The 17,294-nt window shown below is 42.4% G+C and overlaps 1 protein-coding gene across 7 annotated transcripts in view; it reads left to right on the top strand.

Moving 5' to 3' along the window:
• The window catches only part of LOC139580501 (calpain-1 catalytic subunit-like), a 48,343-nt gene that overhangs the window by 27,340 nt on the left and 3,709 nt on the right, over positions 1 to 17,294 (top strand). For 5 of the 7 annotated variants that reach the window (XM_071409251.1, XM_071409254.1, XM_071409253.1 and 2 more), the window contains 9 exons: positions 3,474 to 3,634; positions 9,821 to 9,990; positions 10,154 to 10,165; positions 10,343 to 10,554; positions 10,637 to 10,676; positions 13,317 to 13,382; positions 13,525 to 13,582; positions 13,780 to 13,844; positions 15,742 to 15,810. In XM_071409251.1, coding sequence (XP_071265352.1) covers positions 3,474 to 3,634; positions 9,821 to 9,990; positions 10,154 to 10,165; positions 10,343 to 10,554; positions 10,637 to 10,676; positions 13,317 to 13,382; positions 13,525 to 13,582; positions 13,780 to 13,844; positions 15,742 to 15,810 — 853 coding nt within the window. Of the gene's footprint in view, positions 1 to 3,473; positions 3,635 to 9,820; positions 9,991 to 10,153; positions 10,166 to 10,342; positions 10,555 to 10,636; positions 10,677 to 13,316; positions 13,383 to 13,524; positions 13,583 to 13,779; positions 13,845 to 15,741; positions 15,811 to 16,886 lie in introns of those variants that run through there. The other 2 variants (XM_071409256.1, XM_071409258.1) reach the window with 2 other exon arrangements.

The following is a 17,294-nucleotide window of genomic DNA, read 5'->3' on the forward strand; positions in this document are numbered from 1 at the left end:
ACGTTGTGTTAGCTAATCCAAGTTTATCATTTTAAAAGGCTAATTGATCATTAGAAAACCCTTTTGCAATTATGTTAGAACAGCTGAAAACTATTGTGCTGATTATAGAAGCAATAAAACTGGCCTTCATTAGACTAGTTGATTATCTGGAGTATCAGCATTTGTGGGTTCGATTACAGACTCAAAATGGCCAGAAACAAAGACCTGTCTTCTGAAACGCATCAGTCTATTCTTGTTCTGAGAAATGAAGGCTATTACATGTGAGAAATTGCCAAAAAACTGAAGATCTCGTACAACGCTGTGTACTACTCCCTTCACAGAACAGTGCAAACTGGCCCTAACCAGAATAGAAAGAGGAGTGGGAGGCCCCGGTGCACAACTGAGCAAGAGGACAAGTACATTAGAGTGTCTAGTTTGAGAAACAGACGCCTCAAGTCCTCAACTGGCAGCTTCATTAAATAGTACCCTCAAAACCCCAGTCTCAACGTCAACAGTGAAGAGGCGACTCCGGGATGCTGGCCTTCTAGGCAGAGTTACAAAGAAAAAGCCATATCTCAGACTGGCTAATAAAAAGAAAAGATTAAGATGGGCAAAAGAACACAGACACTGGACAGAGGAAGATTGGAAAAAAGTGTTATGAATCTAAGTTTGAGGTGTTCAGATCACAAAGAAGAACATTCGTGAGACAGAAAAAATGAAAAGATGCTTGAGGAGTGCTTGAAGCCATCTGTCTTGGTGGAGGCAATGTGATGGTCTGGGAGTGCTTTGGTGGTGGTAAAGTGGGAGATTTGTACAGGGTCAAAGGGATCTTGAAGAAGGAAGGCTATCACTCCATTTTGCAACGCCATGCCATACCCTGTGGACAGCGCTTAATTGGAGCAGATTTCCTCCTACAACAGGACATTGACCTAAAGCACAGCTCCAAACTATGCAAGAACTATTTAGGGAAGAAGCAGTCAGCTGGTATTCTGTCTATAATGGAGTGGCCAGCACAGTCACCTGCTAAATTACTAAAATATTAACAAATAAATAGAAATATAAGCCTGGAAATCTCGATGTTATGACTATAAAAACTGTAACATTTTATGCTTCACGGAGTCGTGGCTGAACGACGACAATATCAAGATACAGCTGGCTGGTTATACGATGTACCAGCAGGATAGAACAGCGGCGTCTGGTAAGACAAGGGGCGGCGGACTATGTATTTTTGTAAATAACAGCTGGTGCACGATATCTAAGGAAGTCTCGAGCTATTGCTCACCTGAGGTAGAGTATCTCATGATAAGCTGTATGTCACGACTTCCGCCGAAGTCGGCCCTTCTCCTTGTTCGGGTGGTGTTCGGCGGTCGACGTCGCCGGCTTTCTAGTAACCATCAATCTATTTTTCAGTTTAGTTTTGTTTTGTCTGTTTATACACACCTGGTTTCAATTCCCCCATCATGTTCCCTATTTAACCCTCTGGCTTTCATTTCTGTTTTGTCCGTGATTGTTTGTGCGTTAGGTGTTGTGATGTTTACGTGTGTGTTTGTGATTATTTCCATTTGTGGAACTTCTGCATCTATTTTGAGTAAAACACTGTGGTTTCACTCAACACCTGTGTCCTGCGCTTGACTCCGATACTTCTCCGCACACAACCCTGACACTGTAGACCACACTATCTACCTAGAGAGTTCTCATCTGTGTTCTTCGTAGCTGTTTACATACCACCTCAGTCAGAGGCTGGCACTAACACGGAACCCAAACCGGCTGCGCGCGTGCCCCATCATGCGCTATCATGCATACATTTATTTTGTCCCCCCATACCAAACGCGATCACGATACGCAGGTTAAAATATCAAAACCATCTCTGAACCAATGACATTCATTTGGGGACAGGTCGAAAAGCATTAAACATGTATGGCAATTTAGCTAGTTAGCTTGCACTTGATAGCTAATTTGTCCTATTTAGCTAGCTTGCTGTTGCTAGCTAATTTGTCCTGGAATATAAACATTGAGTTGTTATTTTACCTGAAATGCACAATGTCCTCTACTCCGACAATTAATCCACACATAAAACGGCCAACCGAATCGTTTCTAGTCATCTCTCCTCCTTCCAGGCTTTTTCATCTTTGAACTTATATGGTGATTGGCATCTACTTTCATAGTATTACCTCGACAACCGGCAAAACATTTCATCTTTCAATCACCCACGTGGGTATAGCCAATGAGGGGATGGCACGTGGGTACCTGCTTCTATAAACCAATGAGGAGATGGGAGAGGCAGGACTTGTAGCGCGATCTGCGTCAGAAATAGAAAGGAGTTCTATTTTAGCCCTTGGCAAGGCAGATGCTCGTTGGCGCGCGTGAGCAGTGTCCGGTCTGGTCAGCATGTAAGACAGCATTGAATGAGCTGTATTCCACCATAAGCAAACAAGAAAATGCTCACCCATAGGTGGCGCTCCTAGTAGCCAGGGACTTTAATGTAGGGAAACTTAAATCCGTTTTACCAGATTTCTATCAGCATGTTAAATGTGCAACCAGAGGGAAAAAAACGCTAGACCACCTTTACTCCACACACAGAGACACATACAAAGGTCTCCCTCGCCTTCCATTTGGCAAATCTGACCATTACAAGCAAAAATTAAATCAGGAAGCACCAGTGACTAGATCAATAAAAAAGTGGTCAGATGAAGCAGATGCTAAACTACAGGACTGTTTTGCTAGCACAGACTGGAATATGTTCCAGTCTAAAAAACCTATTCCCCCTCAGGAGACTGAAAAGATTTGGCATGGGTCCTCAGAATCTCAAAAGGTTCTACAGCTGCACCATCGAGAGCATCTTGACTGGTTGCATCACTGCCTGGTGTGGCAACTGCTCGGCCTCCGACCGCAATGCACTACACAGGGTAGTACGTACGGCCCAGTACATCACTGGGGCCAAGCTTCCTGCCATCCAGGACCTCTATACCAGGCGGTGTCAGAGGAGGGCCCTAAAAATTGTCAAAGACTCCAGCCACCCCAGTCATAGACTGTTCTCTCTGCTACCGCACGGCAAGCGGTACCGGAGTGCCAAGTCTAGGTCCAAGAGGCTTCTAAACAGCTTCTACCCCCAAGCCATAAGACTCCTGAACATCTAATCGAATGGCTACCCAGACCATTTGCATTGCCCCCCCCCCCCCCTCCCTACCCCCTTTACACTGCTGCTACTCTCTGTTGCTATCATCACTTTAATAACTCTACCTATATGTACATACTACCTCAACTAACCGGTGCCCCCGCACATTGACTCTGTATCGGTACCCACCTGTATATAGTCTCGCTATTGTTACTTTTATCTCTTATTCTTATCCATATTTTTTTTAACTGCATTGTTGGTTAGGGGCTCATAAGTCAGCATTTCACGGTAAGGTCTACACCTGTTGTATTCGGCGCATGTGACTAATGTAATTAGATTTGATGTTAGGATTATGTTGTGACTGTTATATTCCCTGTAGGATGTCGTTCCGGGAGTTCCTGAGGCAGTATTCCCGTCTGGAGATCTGTAACCTGACGGCGGACGCTCTGAGTGAGGACGGCCTCAGCCACTGGAACACCATCAAGTTCCACGGCATGTGGAGACGGGGGAGTACCGCCGGGGGCTGCCGCAACCAACCCAGTGAGTCACACACAGTTGACTAGTACATATTTTACATACCAGAACACATAGAAAATACCAGAACACATAGAACATACCAGAACACATAGAACATACCAGAACACATAGAAAATACCAGAACACATAGAAAATACCAGAACACGTAGAACATACCAGAACACGTAGAACATACCAGAACACGTAGAACATACCAGAACACGTAGAACACACCAGAACACGTAGAACATACCAGAACACGTAGAACATACCAGAACACGTAGAACATACCAGAACACGTAGAACATATCAGGACACGTAGAACATACCAGGACACGTAGAACATACCAGAACACGTAGAACATACCAGAACATACCAGAACACGTAGAACATACCAGAACACGTAGAACATACCAGAACACGTAGAACATACCAGAACACGTAGAACACATGGAACATACCAGAACACGTAGAACATACCAGAACACATAGAACATACCAGAACACGTATAACATACCAGAACACGTAGAACACACCAGAACACGTAGAACATACCAGAACACGTAGAACATATCAGAACACGTAGAACATATCAGGACACGTAGAACATACCAGAACACGTAGAACATACCAGAACACGTAGAACATACCAGAACACGTAGAACACATAGAACATACCAGAACACGTAGAACACGTAGAACATACCAGAACACGTAGAACATACCACAACACGTAGAACATACCAGAACACGTAGAACACATGGAACATACCAGAACACATAGAACATACCAGAACACGGTGAACATACCAGAACACGTAGAACATACCAGAACACGTAGAACATACCAGAACACATAGAACATACCAGAACACGTAGAACATACCAGAACACATAGAACATACCAGAACACGTAGAACATACCAGCACACGTAGAACACACCAGAACACGTAGAACATACCAGAACACGTAGAACATATCAGAACACGTAGAACATACCAGAACACGTAGAACATACCAGAACATGTAGAACACATGGAACATACCAGAACACATAGAACATACCAGAACACGTAGAACATACCAGAACACGTAGAACACATATAACATACCAGAACACATAGAACATACCAGAACACATAGAACATACCAGAACACATAGAAAATACCAGAACACATAGAAAATACCAGAACACGTAGAACATACCAGAACACAGAACATACCAGAACACGTAGAACATACCAGAACACGTAGAACATACCAGAACACGTAGAACACACCAGAACACGTAGAACATACCAGAACACGTAGAACATACCAGAACACGTAGAACATACCAGAACACGTAGAACATATCAGGACACGTAGAACATACCAGAACACGTAGAACATACCAGAACACGTAGAACATACCAGAACACATAGAACATACCAGAACACGTAGAACATACCAGCACACGTAGAACACATGGAACATACCATAACACATAGAACTTACCAGAACACGTAGAACATACCAGAACACATAGAACATACCAGAACACAGAACATACCAGAACACGGTGAACATACCAGAACACGTAGAACATACCAGAACACATAGAACATACCAGAACACATAGAACATACCAGAACACGTAGAACATACCAGAACATACCAGAACACATAGAACATACCAGAACACGTAGAACATACCAGAACACGTAGAACACATATAACATACCATAACACGTAGAACATACCAGAACACGTAGAACATACCAGAACACGTAGAACATACCAGAACACGTAGAACATACCAGAACACGTAGAACATACCAGAACATACCAGAACACGTAGAACACACCAGAACACGTAGAACATACCGGAACACGTAGAACATACCAGAACACGTAGAACATATCAGAACACGTAGAACATACCAGAACACGTAGAACATACCAGAACACGTAGAACACATAGAACTTACCAGAACACGTAGAACATACCAGAACACATAGAACATACCAGAACACGGTGAACATACCAGAACATGTAGAACATACCAGAACACATAGAACATACCAGAACACATAGAACATACCAGAACACATAGAACATACCAGAACACGTAGAACATACCAGGTCATACCAGAACATATAGAACATACCAGAACACGTAGAACATACCAGAACACGTAGAACACATATAACATACCATAACACGTAGAACATACCAGAACACGTAGAAAACATAGAACATACCAGAACACATAGAACATACCAGAACACGTAGAACATACCAGAACACGTAGAACATACCAGAACACGTAGAACATACCAGAACACGTAGAACACATAGAACATACCAGAACACGTAGAACATACCAGAACACGTAGAACATACCAGAACACGTAGAACACACCAGAACACGTACAACATACCAGAACACGTAGAACATACCAGAACACGTAGAACATACCAGAACATGTACAACATACCAGAACACGTAGAACATACCAGAACACATAGAACATACCAGAACACATAGAACATACCAGAACACGTAGAACATACCAGAACACATAGAACACATAACATACCAGAACATGTAGAACATACCAGAACACGTAGAACACATAGAACATACCAGCACACGTAGAACATACCAGAACACATAGAATATACCAGAACACGTAGAACATACCAGAACACGTAGAACACGTAGAACGTACCAGAACACGTAGAACGTACCAGAACACGTAGAACGTACCAGAACACGTAGAACATACCAGAACACGTAGAACATACCAGAACACGTAGAACATACCAGAACACGTAGAACATACCAGAACACATAGAACATACCAGAATACATAGAACATACCAGAACACATAGAACATACCAGCACACGTAGAACACATAGAACATACCAGAACACGTAGAACATACCAGAACACGTAGAACATACCAGAACACGTAGAACACACCAGAACACGTAGAACATACCAGAACACGTAGAACATATCAGAACACGTAGAACATATCAGGACACGTAGAACATACCAGGACACGTAGAACATACCAGAACACGTAGAACACGTAGAACATACCAGAACACGTAGAACACACCAGAACACGTAGAACATACCAGAACACGTAGAACATACCAGAACACGTAGAACATACCAGAACACGTAGAACACATGGAACATACCAGAACACATAGAACATACCAGAACACGGTGAACATGCCAGAACACGGTGAACATGCCAGAACACGGTGAACACAGAACACGGTGAACACGGTGAACACGTAGAACATACCAGAACACATAGAACATACCAGAACACGTAGAACATACCAGAACACGTAGAACACATAGAACATACCAGAACATGTAGAACATACCAGAACACGTAGAACATACCAGAACACGTAGAACATACCAGAACACGTACAACATACCAGAACACGTAGAACATACCAGAACAAGTACAACATACCAGAACATATAGAACATACCAGAACACATAGAACATACCAGAACACGTAGAACATACCAAAACACGTAGAACATACCAGAACACATAGAACACATAGAATATACCAGAACACGTAGAACATACCAGAACACGTAGAACATACCAGAACACGTAGAACACATAGAACATACCAGAACACGTAGAACATACCAGAACACATAGGACATACCAGAACACGTAGAACATACCAGAACACGTAGAACATACCAGAACACGTAGAACACATAGAACATACCAGAATACATAGAACATACCAGAACACGTAGAACACATAGAACATACCAGAACACGTAGAACATACCAGAACACGTAGAACACATAGAACATACCAGAACACGTAGAACATACCAGAACACGTAGAACACATAGAACATACCAGAACACGTAGAACATACCAGAACACATAGGACATACCAGAACACATAGAACATACCAGAACACGTAGAACATACCAGAACACGTAGAACACATAGAACATACCAGAATACATAGAACATACCAGAACACGTAGAACACATAGAACATACCAGAACACGTAGAACATACCAGAACATGTAGAATATTTACAGGAGATTTACAGTAGAAGAAAGGGAACACCTCTCCCTACTAATCAACTAAGGGGAAGGGTGATACCTAGTCAGTTGTACAACTGAATGCATTCAACTGAAATGTGTCTTCCTCATTTAACCCAACCCCTCTGAATCAGAGAATACCGGGGTAGCCGGGGGATGCAGGAAGAAACCACCCCAGTGAGTCAGAATCAGATCACATACCAGAACACAGAATATTTGTGTCCAGATTTCTCTATTGAGGCCGAAGTCGAATATAAGTGATTTGCTTATTCTTACAAAAGTACAGACTCAGAGCATCTAAATGTTATATATACCCCTGTGGCTAGAGGAAACATGGGGAAGTCATGCTGCTTTAAAAGTTGATACATGAAGGAAATGCCCTTTTAAAAGATTTTGTGGAGGTTTTCACATGTCATAGAGAGCTCTTTGTTTAAACCCATTCAGCATCGTTCACACCCTCTTAAGCCTTAGCCCCACCTATCTCTTAAGCCTTAGGCCCACCCATCTAATCGCATGTGAGTCAGCATGACATTGTCCTCCAGAAAGTAGTCTCTCTATTTTTAAACCCAGTTAAATTCAGGGCCAGGAAGTAGTCTCTCTGCTTTTAAACCCAGTTAAATTCAGGGCCAGAAAGTAGTCTCTCTGCTTTTAAACCCAGTTAAATTCAGGGCCAGGAAGTAGTCTCTCTGCTTTTAAACCCAGTTAAATTCAGGGCCAGGAAGTAGTCTCTCTGCTTTTAAACCCAGTTAAATTCAGGGCCAGAAAGTAGTCTCTCTGCTTTTAAACCCAGCTAAATTCAGGGCCAGGAAGTAGTCTCTCTGCTTTTAAACCCAGCTAAATTCAGGGCCAGGAAGTAGTCTCTCTGCTTTTAAACCCAGCTAAATTCAGGACCAGGAAGTAGTCTCTCTGCTTTTAAACCCAGTTAAATTCAGGACCAGGAAGTAGTCTCTCTGCTTTTAAACCCAGCTAAATTCAGGACCAGGAAGTAGTCTCTCTGCTTTTAAACCCAGTTAAATTCAGGACCAGAAAGTAGTCTCTCTGCTTTTAAACCCAGTTAAATTCAGGACCAGAAAGTAGTCTCTCTGCTTTTAAACCCAGCTAAACCCCCCCAGTATAACTCTGTCTTATCTCTCTGTTACTCTAGACACGTTCTGGATCAACCCCCCCAGTATAACTCTGTCTTATCTCCGTGTTACTCTAGACACGTTCTGGATCAACCCCCCAGTATAACTCTGTCTTATCTCTGTGTTACTCTAGACACGTTCTGGATCAACCCCCCCAGTATAACACTGTCTTATCTCTGTGTTACTCTAGACACGTTCTGGATCAACCCCCCCAGTATAACTCTGTCTTATCTCTGTTACTCTAGACACGTTCTGGATCAACCCCCCCAGTATAACTCTGTCTTATCTCCGTGTTACTCTAGACACGTTCTGGATCAACCCCCCAGTATAACTCTGTCTTATCTCTGTGTTACTCTAGACACGTTCTGGATCAACCCCCCCAGTATAACACTGTCTTATCTCTGTGTTACTCTAGACACGTTCTGGATCAACCCCCCCAGTATAACTCTGTCTTATCTCTGTGTTACTCTAGACACGTTCTGGATCAACCCCCCCAGTATAACTCTGTCTTATCTCTGTGTTACTCCAGACACGTTCTGGATCAACCCCCCCAGTATAACTCTGTCTTATCTCTGTGTTACTCTAGACACGTTCTGGATCAACCCCCCCAGTATAACTCTGTCTTATCTCTGTGTTACTCTAGACACGTTCTAGATCAACCCCCCCCAGTATAACTCTGTCTTATCTCTGTTACTCTAGACACGTTCTGGATCAACCCCCCCAGTATAACTCTGTCTTATCTCTGTGTTACTCTAGACACGTTCTGGATCAACCCCCAGTATAACTCTGTCTTATCTCTGTTACTCTAGACACGTTCTGGATCAACCCCCCCAGTATAACTCTGTCTTATCTCTGTGTTATTCCAGACACGTTCTGGATCAACCCCCCCAGTATAACTCTGTCTTATATCTCTGTTACTCCAGACACGTTCTGGATCAACCCCCCCCAGTATATCTCTGTCTTATCTCTGTGTTACTCTAGACACGTTCTGGATCAACCCCCAGTATAAGATCACTCTGCTCGAGGAGGATGACGACCCTGAGGATGACGAGGTGGCTTGTAGCTTCCTGGTGGCTCTGATGCAGAAGGACAGGAGGAGGTACCGGGGACAGGGACAGGACATGCACACCATCGGGTTCGCCATCTACGAGGTGAGAAACGAGCAGGACATCATTATAAATGATTAGATCTTCACGGACTTGTCTGGTTAAATAATGGTTAAATAATGGTTAAATAATGGTTAAATAGCCTGCTCACAGACATTCGTTTTTTGATGTTTCCAAACTTCATGATTTTTCTCTTTTCGTTTTGCAGATTCCAGAAGAGGTAAGGTTTTACCACATCTATATATTTCAGGAATTTTCTTCATTGCATTGGCGCATTTGTACAAATGATCACTTCCTAGGGTATGGCTTAATTATTTGTCAATTTGAAATGATACTTAAATCCCATCTAGTTGAGCTTTAAGCCCACGTCTCTCTGTCCTACCGTGATCCTCTGCAGTACAGGGGCTGTCAGAACGTGCACCTGAAGAAAGACTTCTTCCTGACCCACTCATCCTGCGCTCGCTCTGAGACCTTCATCAACCTGAGAGAGGTCAGCAACCGTCTCCGTTTGCCTCCGGGAGAATATCTCATCGTCCCCTCCACCTTCGAGTCTGGCCAGGAGGCTGACTTTGTCCTGCGAGTCTTCACTGAGAAACAGTCCGAGACTGAGTAAGTGTGTGTTGGGGGTGTGTGTGTGTGGTCTGTGTGTGTGTGTGTGTTGATTTTCATTGTGTCTGTTTTCTCATTCCAGAGAGCTAGATGATATAATATCTGCAGACTTGGAAGATGAGGTGGGTTTTCTCAACACCTGTAGTCACTCTCTTTCTTTTGGCCCCCGAAAGTTTTTAGTAAAAAAATATACACTATATAGACAAAAGTATGTGGACACCCCTTCAAATTAGTGGATTCTGCTATTTTCAGTCACACACGTTGCTTACAGGTGTATAAAATCGAATACACATCCATGCAATCTCCATAAACAAACATTGGCAGTAGAATGGCCTTACTGACGAGCTCAGTGACTTTCACTGTGGCACCGTCATAGGATGCCACCTTTCTAACAAGTCAGTTTGTCAAATGTTTGCGCTGATAGAGCTGCCCCGGTCAACTGTAAGTGCTGTTATTGTGGAAACTTCTAGGAGCAACAACGGCTCAGCCGCAAAGTGGTAGTCCACACAAGCTCACAGAATGGGACCGCCGAGTGCAGAAGGGCATAAAAATGATCTGTCCTCGGTTGCAACACTCACTACTGAGTTCCAAACTGCCTCTGGAAGCAACGTCAGCACAATAACTGTTCGGGAGCTTCATGAAATGGGTTTCCATGGCCGAGCAGCCGCACACAAGCCTAAGATCACCATGCGCAATACCAAGCGTCGGCTGGAGTGGTGTGAAGCTAGCCGCCATTGGACTCTGGAGCAGTGGAAATAAGTTCTCTGGAGTGATGAATCACGCTTCACCATCTGGCAGTCCAATGGACAAATCTGGGTTTGCCGGATTCCAGGAGAACGCTACCTGCCCCAATGCGTAGTGCCAACTGTAAAGTTTGGTGGAAGAGGAATAATGGTCTGGGGCTGTTTTTCATTGTTCGGGCCCCTTAGTTCCAGTGAAGGGAAATCTTAACGCTACAGCATACAATGTCATTCTAGATGATTCTGTGCTTCCAACTTTGTGGCAACAGTTTGGGGAAAGCCCTTTCCTGTTTCAGTATGACAATGCCCCCGTGCACAAAGTGATGTCAATAACATGATTTACAAATACAATCTCTTTTTGGTCTTAGTCGTGGTCAATTAGCAGCTCCGACAAGCAGCTGAATCTCGTTGAGGATCCCTGATCATCATTATCATGTTATTGAATACTCATTCTAGTTGAGGATCCCTGATCACCATTATCATGTTATTGAATACTCATTCTAGTTGAGGATCCCTGATCACCATTATCATGTTATTGAATACTCATTCTAGTTGAGGATCCCTGATCATCATTATCATGTTATTGAATACTCATTATAGTTGAGGATCCCTGATCATCATTATCATGTTATTGAATACTCATTCTAGTTGAGGATCCCTGATCACCATTATCATGTTATTGAATACTCATTCTAGTTGAGGATCCCTGATCATCATTATCATGTTATTGAATACTCATTCTAGTTGAGGATCCCTGATCATCATTATCATGTTATTGAATACTCATTCTAGTTGAGGATCCCTGATCATCATTATCATGTTATTGAATACTCATTCTAGTTGAGGATCCCTGATCATCATTATCATATTATTGAATACTCATTCTAGTTGAGGATCCCTGATCATCATTATCATGTTATTGAATACTCATTCTAGTTGAGGATCCCTGATCACCATTATCATGTTATTGAATACTCATTCTAGTTGAGGATCCCTGATCATCATTATCATGTTATTGAATACTCATTCTAGTTGAGGATCCCTGATCATCATTATCATGTTATTGAATACTCATTCTAGTTGAAGATCCCTGATCATCATTATCATGTTATTGAATACTCATTCTAGTTGAGGATCCCTGATCATCATTATCATGTTATTGAATACTCATTCTAGTTGAGGATCCCTGATCATCATTATCATGTTATTGAATACTCATTCTAGTTGAGGATCCCTGATCATCATTATCATGTTATTGAATACTCATTCTAGTTGAGGATCCCTGATCATCATTATCATGTTATTGAATACTCATTCTAGTTGAGGATCCCTGATCATCATTATCATGTTATTGAATACTCATTCTAGTTGAGGATCCCTGATCATCATTATCATGTTATTGAATACTCATTCTAGTTGAGGATCCCTGATCATCATTATCATGTTATTGAATACTCATTCTAGTTGAGGGGATGTCAGGTAGCATAGTGGTTAGAGTGTAGGGGCGGCAGGTAGCCTAGTGGTTAGAGTGTAGGGGCGGCAGGTAGCCTAGTGGTTAGAGTGTAGGGGTGGCAGGTAGCCTAGTGGTTAGAGTGTAGAGGTGGCAGGTAGCCTAGTGGTTAGAGTGTAGAGGTTGGCAGGTAGCCTAGTGGTTAGAGTGTAGGGGTGGCAGGTAGCCTAGTGGTTAGAGTGTAGAGGTTGGCAGGTAGCCTAGTGGTTAGAGTGTAGGGGCTTCAGGTAGCCTAGTGGTTAGAGCGTTGGACTAGTAACCGAAAGGTTGCAAGATCGAATCCCCTGAGCTGACAAGGTATAAATCTGTCGTTCTGCCCCTGAACACTGTTCCTAGGCCGTAATTGTAAATAAGAATTTGTTCTTAACTGACTTGCCTAGTTAAATAAAGGTTAAAAGAAAAAGAAAAAAGATCCCTGATGTAGAGACTTCATGATCATGTTATTGTCATTCTTACATTGTACACTTTCTGATAAAATGCTTTAAAATCTGTTGAAATCTGTTCTCTTACAGGACCAAGTCGGTGAAGAGGACGTTGACGACGCTTTCAAATCCATGTTTGCTCAGCTTGCAGGAGAGGTAGGTTTCCCTTATTGATCATCTGTTCGCTAAGTTAGAGACGGCCATCTTGGGAATATCAGCTCTATGTAGTTTAGCTAACAAATATGCTTGAACCTCTTTTTAAGATCAATGTCTGAAACACGGTTTTCTGTGACTATAGGACATGGAGATATCTGTCCGTGAGCTCAGGACCATCCTGAACAGGGTGGTGACTAGACGTGAGTACAGAGGTTTCCTTTCGTTTTGAACGCACAATGTCCTCATACACTATTGACCCCAAACCACGGGACAGCCCACCATTGGTGTAAGGCGCCCCCCGCTTCTCAAGAGGACACGAGGTATATTTATTGTGGGTTCTGCTGTAGTAAGACTCAGATCATCCGTTTGAATGTTTTGGTGGGTTGTGTGCTTTCAGATAAAGACCTGAAGACAGACGGTTTCAGTATGGAGTCCTGTAGGACCATGGTCAACCTCATGGATGTATCCTCTACTGTCTGTCTGTGTTGATCAGGGTCCCCACCAAAGACATAGATTGACTAGAATGGACATTCTAGTTCAAGTCAGTTGGGGAAGAGTTCTAGTCATTCTCTTTCTATGGTTGAGACCCTGATCAGTGTTTCAGTAAGACAGTCAGTTAGTTATTGAGTGTTTCATTAAGACAGTCAGTCAGTTATTGAGTGTTTCAGTAAGAGTCAGTCAGTTACTGAGTGTTTCAGTAAGACAGCCAGTCAGTTATTGAGTGTTTCATTAAGACAGTCAGTCAGTTATTGAGTGTTTCAGTAAGACAGTCAGTCAGTTATTGAGTGTTTCAGTCAGTCAGTTATTGAGTGTTTGTCAGTCAGTGTTTCAGTGTTTCAGTCAGTCAGTTATTGAGTGTTTCAGTAAGACATTCAGTCAGTTATTGAGTGTTTCAGTAAGACAGTCAGTCAGTTATTGAGTGTTTCAGTCAGTCAGTTATTGAGTGTTTCAGTCAGTCAGTTATTGAGTGTTTCAGTCAGTCAGTTATTGAGTGTTTCAGTCAGTCAGTTATTGAGTGTTTCAGTAAGACAGTGAGTCAGTTATTGAGTGTTTCAGTCAGACAGTGAGTCAGTTATTGGAGTGTTTCAGTAAGACAGTCAGTCAGTTACTGAGTGTTTCAGTAAGACAGTCAGTCAGTTATTGAGTGTTTCAGTAAGACATTCAGTCAGTTATTGAGTGTTTCAGTCAGACAGTCAGTCAGTTATTGAGTGTTTCAGTAAGAGTCAGTCAGTTATTGAGTGTTTCAGTCAGACAGTCAGTCAGTTATTGGAGTATTTCAGTAAGAGACAGTCAGTCAGTTATTGAGTGTTTCAGTAAGAGTCAGTCAGTTACTGAGTGTTTCAGTAAGACAGTCAGTCAGTTACTGAGTGTTTCACTCAGACAGTCAGTCAGTTATTGAGTGTTTCAGTCAGACAGTCAGTCAGTTATTGAGTGTTTCAGTAAGACAGTCAGTTACTGAGTGTTTCAGTAAGACGGTCAGTCAGTTATTGAGTGTTTCACTCAGACACTCAGTCAGTTATTGAGTGTTTCAGTCAGACAGTCAGTCAGTTATTGAGTGTTTCAGTCAGACAGTCAGTCAGTTATTGAGTGTTTCAGTAAGACAGTCAGTTATTGAGTGTTACGGTCAGTCAGTCAGTCAGTTATTGGAGTGTTTCAGTAAGACAGTCAGTCAGTTATTGAGTGTTTCAGTAAGACATTCAGTCAGTTATTGAGTGTTTCAGTCAGACAGTCAGTCAGTTATTGAGTGTTTCAGTAAGAGTCAGTCAGTTATTGAGTGTTTCAGTCAGACAGTCAGTCAGTTATTGGAGTATTTCAGTAAGAGACAGTCAGTCAGTTATTGAGTGTTTCAGTAAGAGTCAGTCAGTTACTGAGTGTTTCAGTAAGACAGTCAGTCAGTTACTGAGTGTTTCAGTAAGACGGTCAGTCAGTTATTGAGTGTTTCACTCAGACAGTCAGTCAGTTATTGAGTGTTTCAGTCAGACAGTCAGTCAGTTATTGAGTGTTTCAGTAAGACAGTCAGTTACTGAGTGTTTCAGTAAGACGGTCAGTCAGTTATTGAGTGTTTCACTCAGACAGTCAGTCAGTTATTGAGTGTTTCAGTCAGACAGTCAGTCAGTTATTGAGTGTTTCAGTCAGACAGTCAGTCAGTTATTGAGTGTTTCAGTAAGACAGTCAGTTATTGAGTGTTACGGTCAGTCAGTCAGTCAGTTATTGGAGTGTTTCAGTAAGACAGTCAGTCAGTTATTGAGTGTTTCAGTAAGACAGTCAGTCAGTTACTGAGTGTTTCAGTAAGACAGTCAGTCAGTTATTGAGTGCTTCTCTTTATTCCTCTACATTCTTTGACCCAGAGATCACTCAGAAAGATGGCAGTGCCCGTCTAGGCCTGATAGAGTTCCAGCTCCTCTGGAATAAGATCAGGAAGTGGCTGGTAAGGTCTGGTTTATCTCTCTACCACACAACTAGAGGGAGATCATATTTACATGTCTGTAACCATGTCCTGCTGTTGGTGAGAGCTAAGGAGACTGCAATTCCTTAGGGCCCTGGTTTGTATTTCGCTCGAAAAACCACAATACTGATTAAAGGGATATTACTCTGCATTCATCTACATCTTTTGTAACAGAAACAACAGAACATATATATATATATATATATATATATTTATATACACTGCTCAAAAAAATAAAGGGAACACATTTGTAGTAGAGCAGACACATGCACATTTGTGGCCTGCTGGAGGTCATTTTGCAGGGCTCTGGCAGTGCTCCTCCTTGCACAAAGGCGGAGGTAGCGGTCCTGCTGCTGGGTTGTTGCCCTCCTACGGCCTCCTCCACGTCTCCTGATGTACTGGCCTGTCTCCTGGTAGCGCCTCCATGCTCTGGACACTACGCTGACAGACACAGCAAACCTTCTTGCCACAGCTCGCATTGATGTGCCATCCTGGATGAGCTGCACTACCTGAGCCACTTGTGTGGGTTGTAGACTCCGTCTCATGCTACCACTAGAGTGAGAGCACCGCCAGCATTCAAAAGTGACCAAAACATCAGCCAGGAAGCATAGGAACTGAGAAGTGGTCTGTGGTCACCACCTGCAGAACCACTCCTTTTTTGGGGGTGTCTTGCTAATTGCCTATCATTTCCACCTTTTGTCTATTCCATTTGCACAACAGCATGTGAAATTTATTGTCAATCAGTGTTGCTTCCTAAGTGGACAGTTTGATTTCACAGAAGTGTGATTGACTTGGAGTTACATTGTGTTGTTTAAGTGTTCCCTTTATTTTTTTGAGCAGTGTATATATATATATATATATATATAGACAGTATGCATAGAATCATGTAAAGGAAATGTACTTCCTCTTTCAAATCTGTATGGTGGGATTCAATCCAAGGCGCTATAGTGCCAAGCACTATAAAGCTGACAGTGCGTATTTTAAAGTCATTTTCACGGTAAGCGCTGTGCATGTTGTCTGTGCTATAGAGAATGTGATATCTGTGTGTTTATCGGTAGGTCATCTATAGAGAATGTGATATCTGTGTGTTTATCGGTAGGTCATCTATAGAGAATGTGATATCTGTGTGTTTATCGGTAGGTCATCTATAGAGAATGTGATATCTGTGTGTTTATCGGTAGGTCATCTATAGAGAATGTGATATCTGTGTGTTTATCGGTAGGTCATCTATAGAGAATGTGATATCTGTGTGTTTATCGGTAGGTCATCTATAGAGAATGTGATATCTGTGTGTTTATCGGTAGGTCATCTATAGAGAATGTGATATCTGTGTGTTTATCGGTAGGTCATCTATAGAGAATGTGATATCTGTGTGTTTATCGGTAGGTCATCTATAGAGAATGTGATATCTGTGTGTTTATCGGTAGGTCATCTATAGAGAATGTGATATCTGTGTGTTTATCGGT

The sequence above is a fragment of the Salvelinus alpinus genome, chromosome 7, assembly GCF_045679555.1.
Source record: "Salvelinus alpinus chromosome 7, SLU_Salpinus.1, whole genome shotgun sequence".
Lineage (NCBI taxonomy): Eukaryota > Metazoa > Chordata > Actinopteri > Salmoniformes > Salmonidae > Salvelinus > Salvelinus alpinus.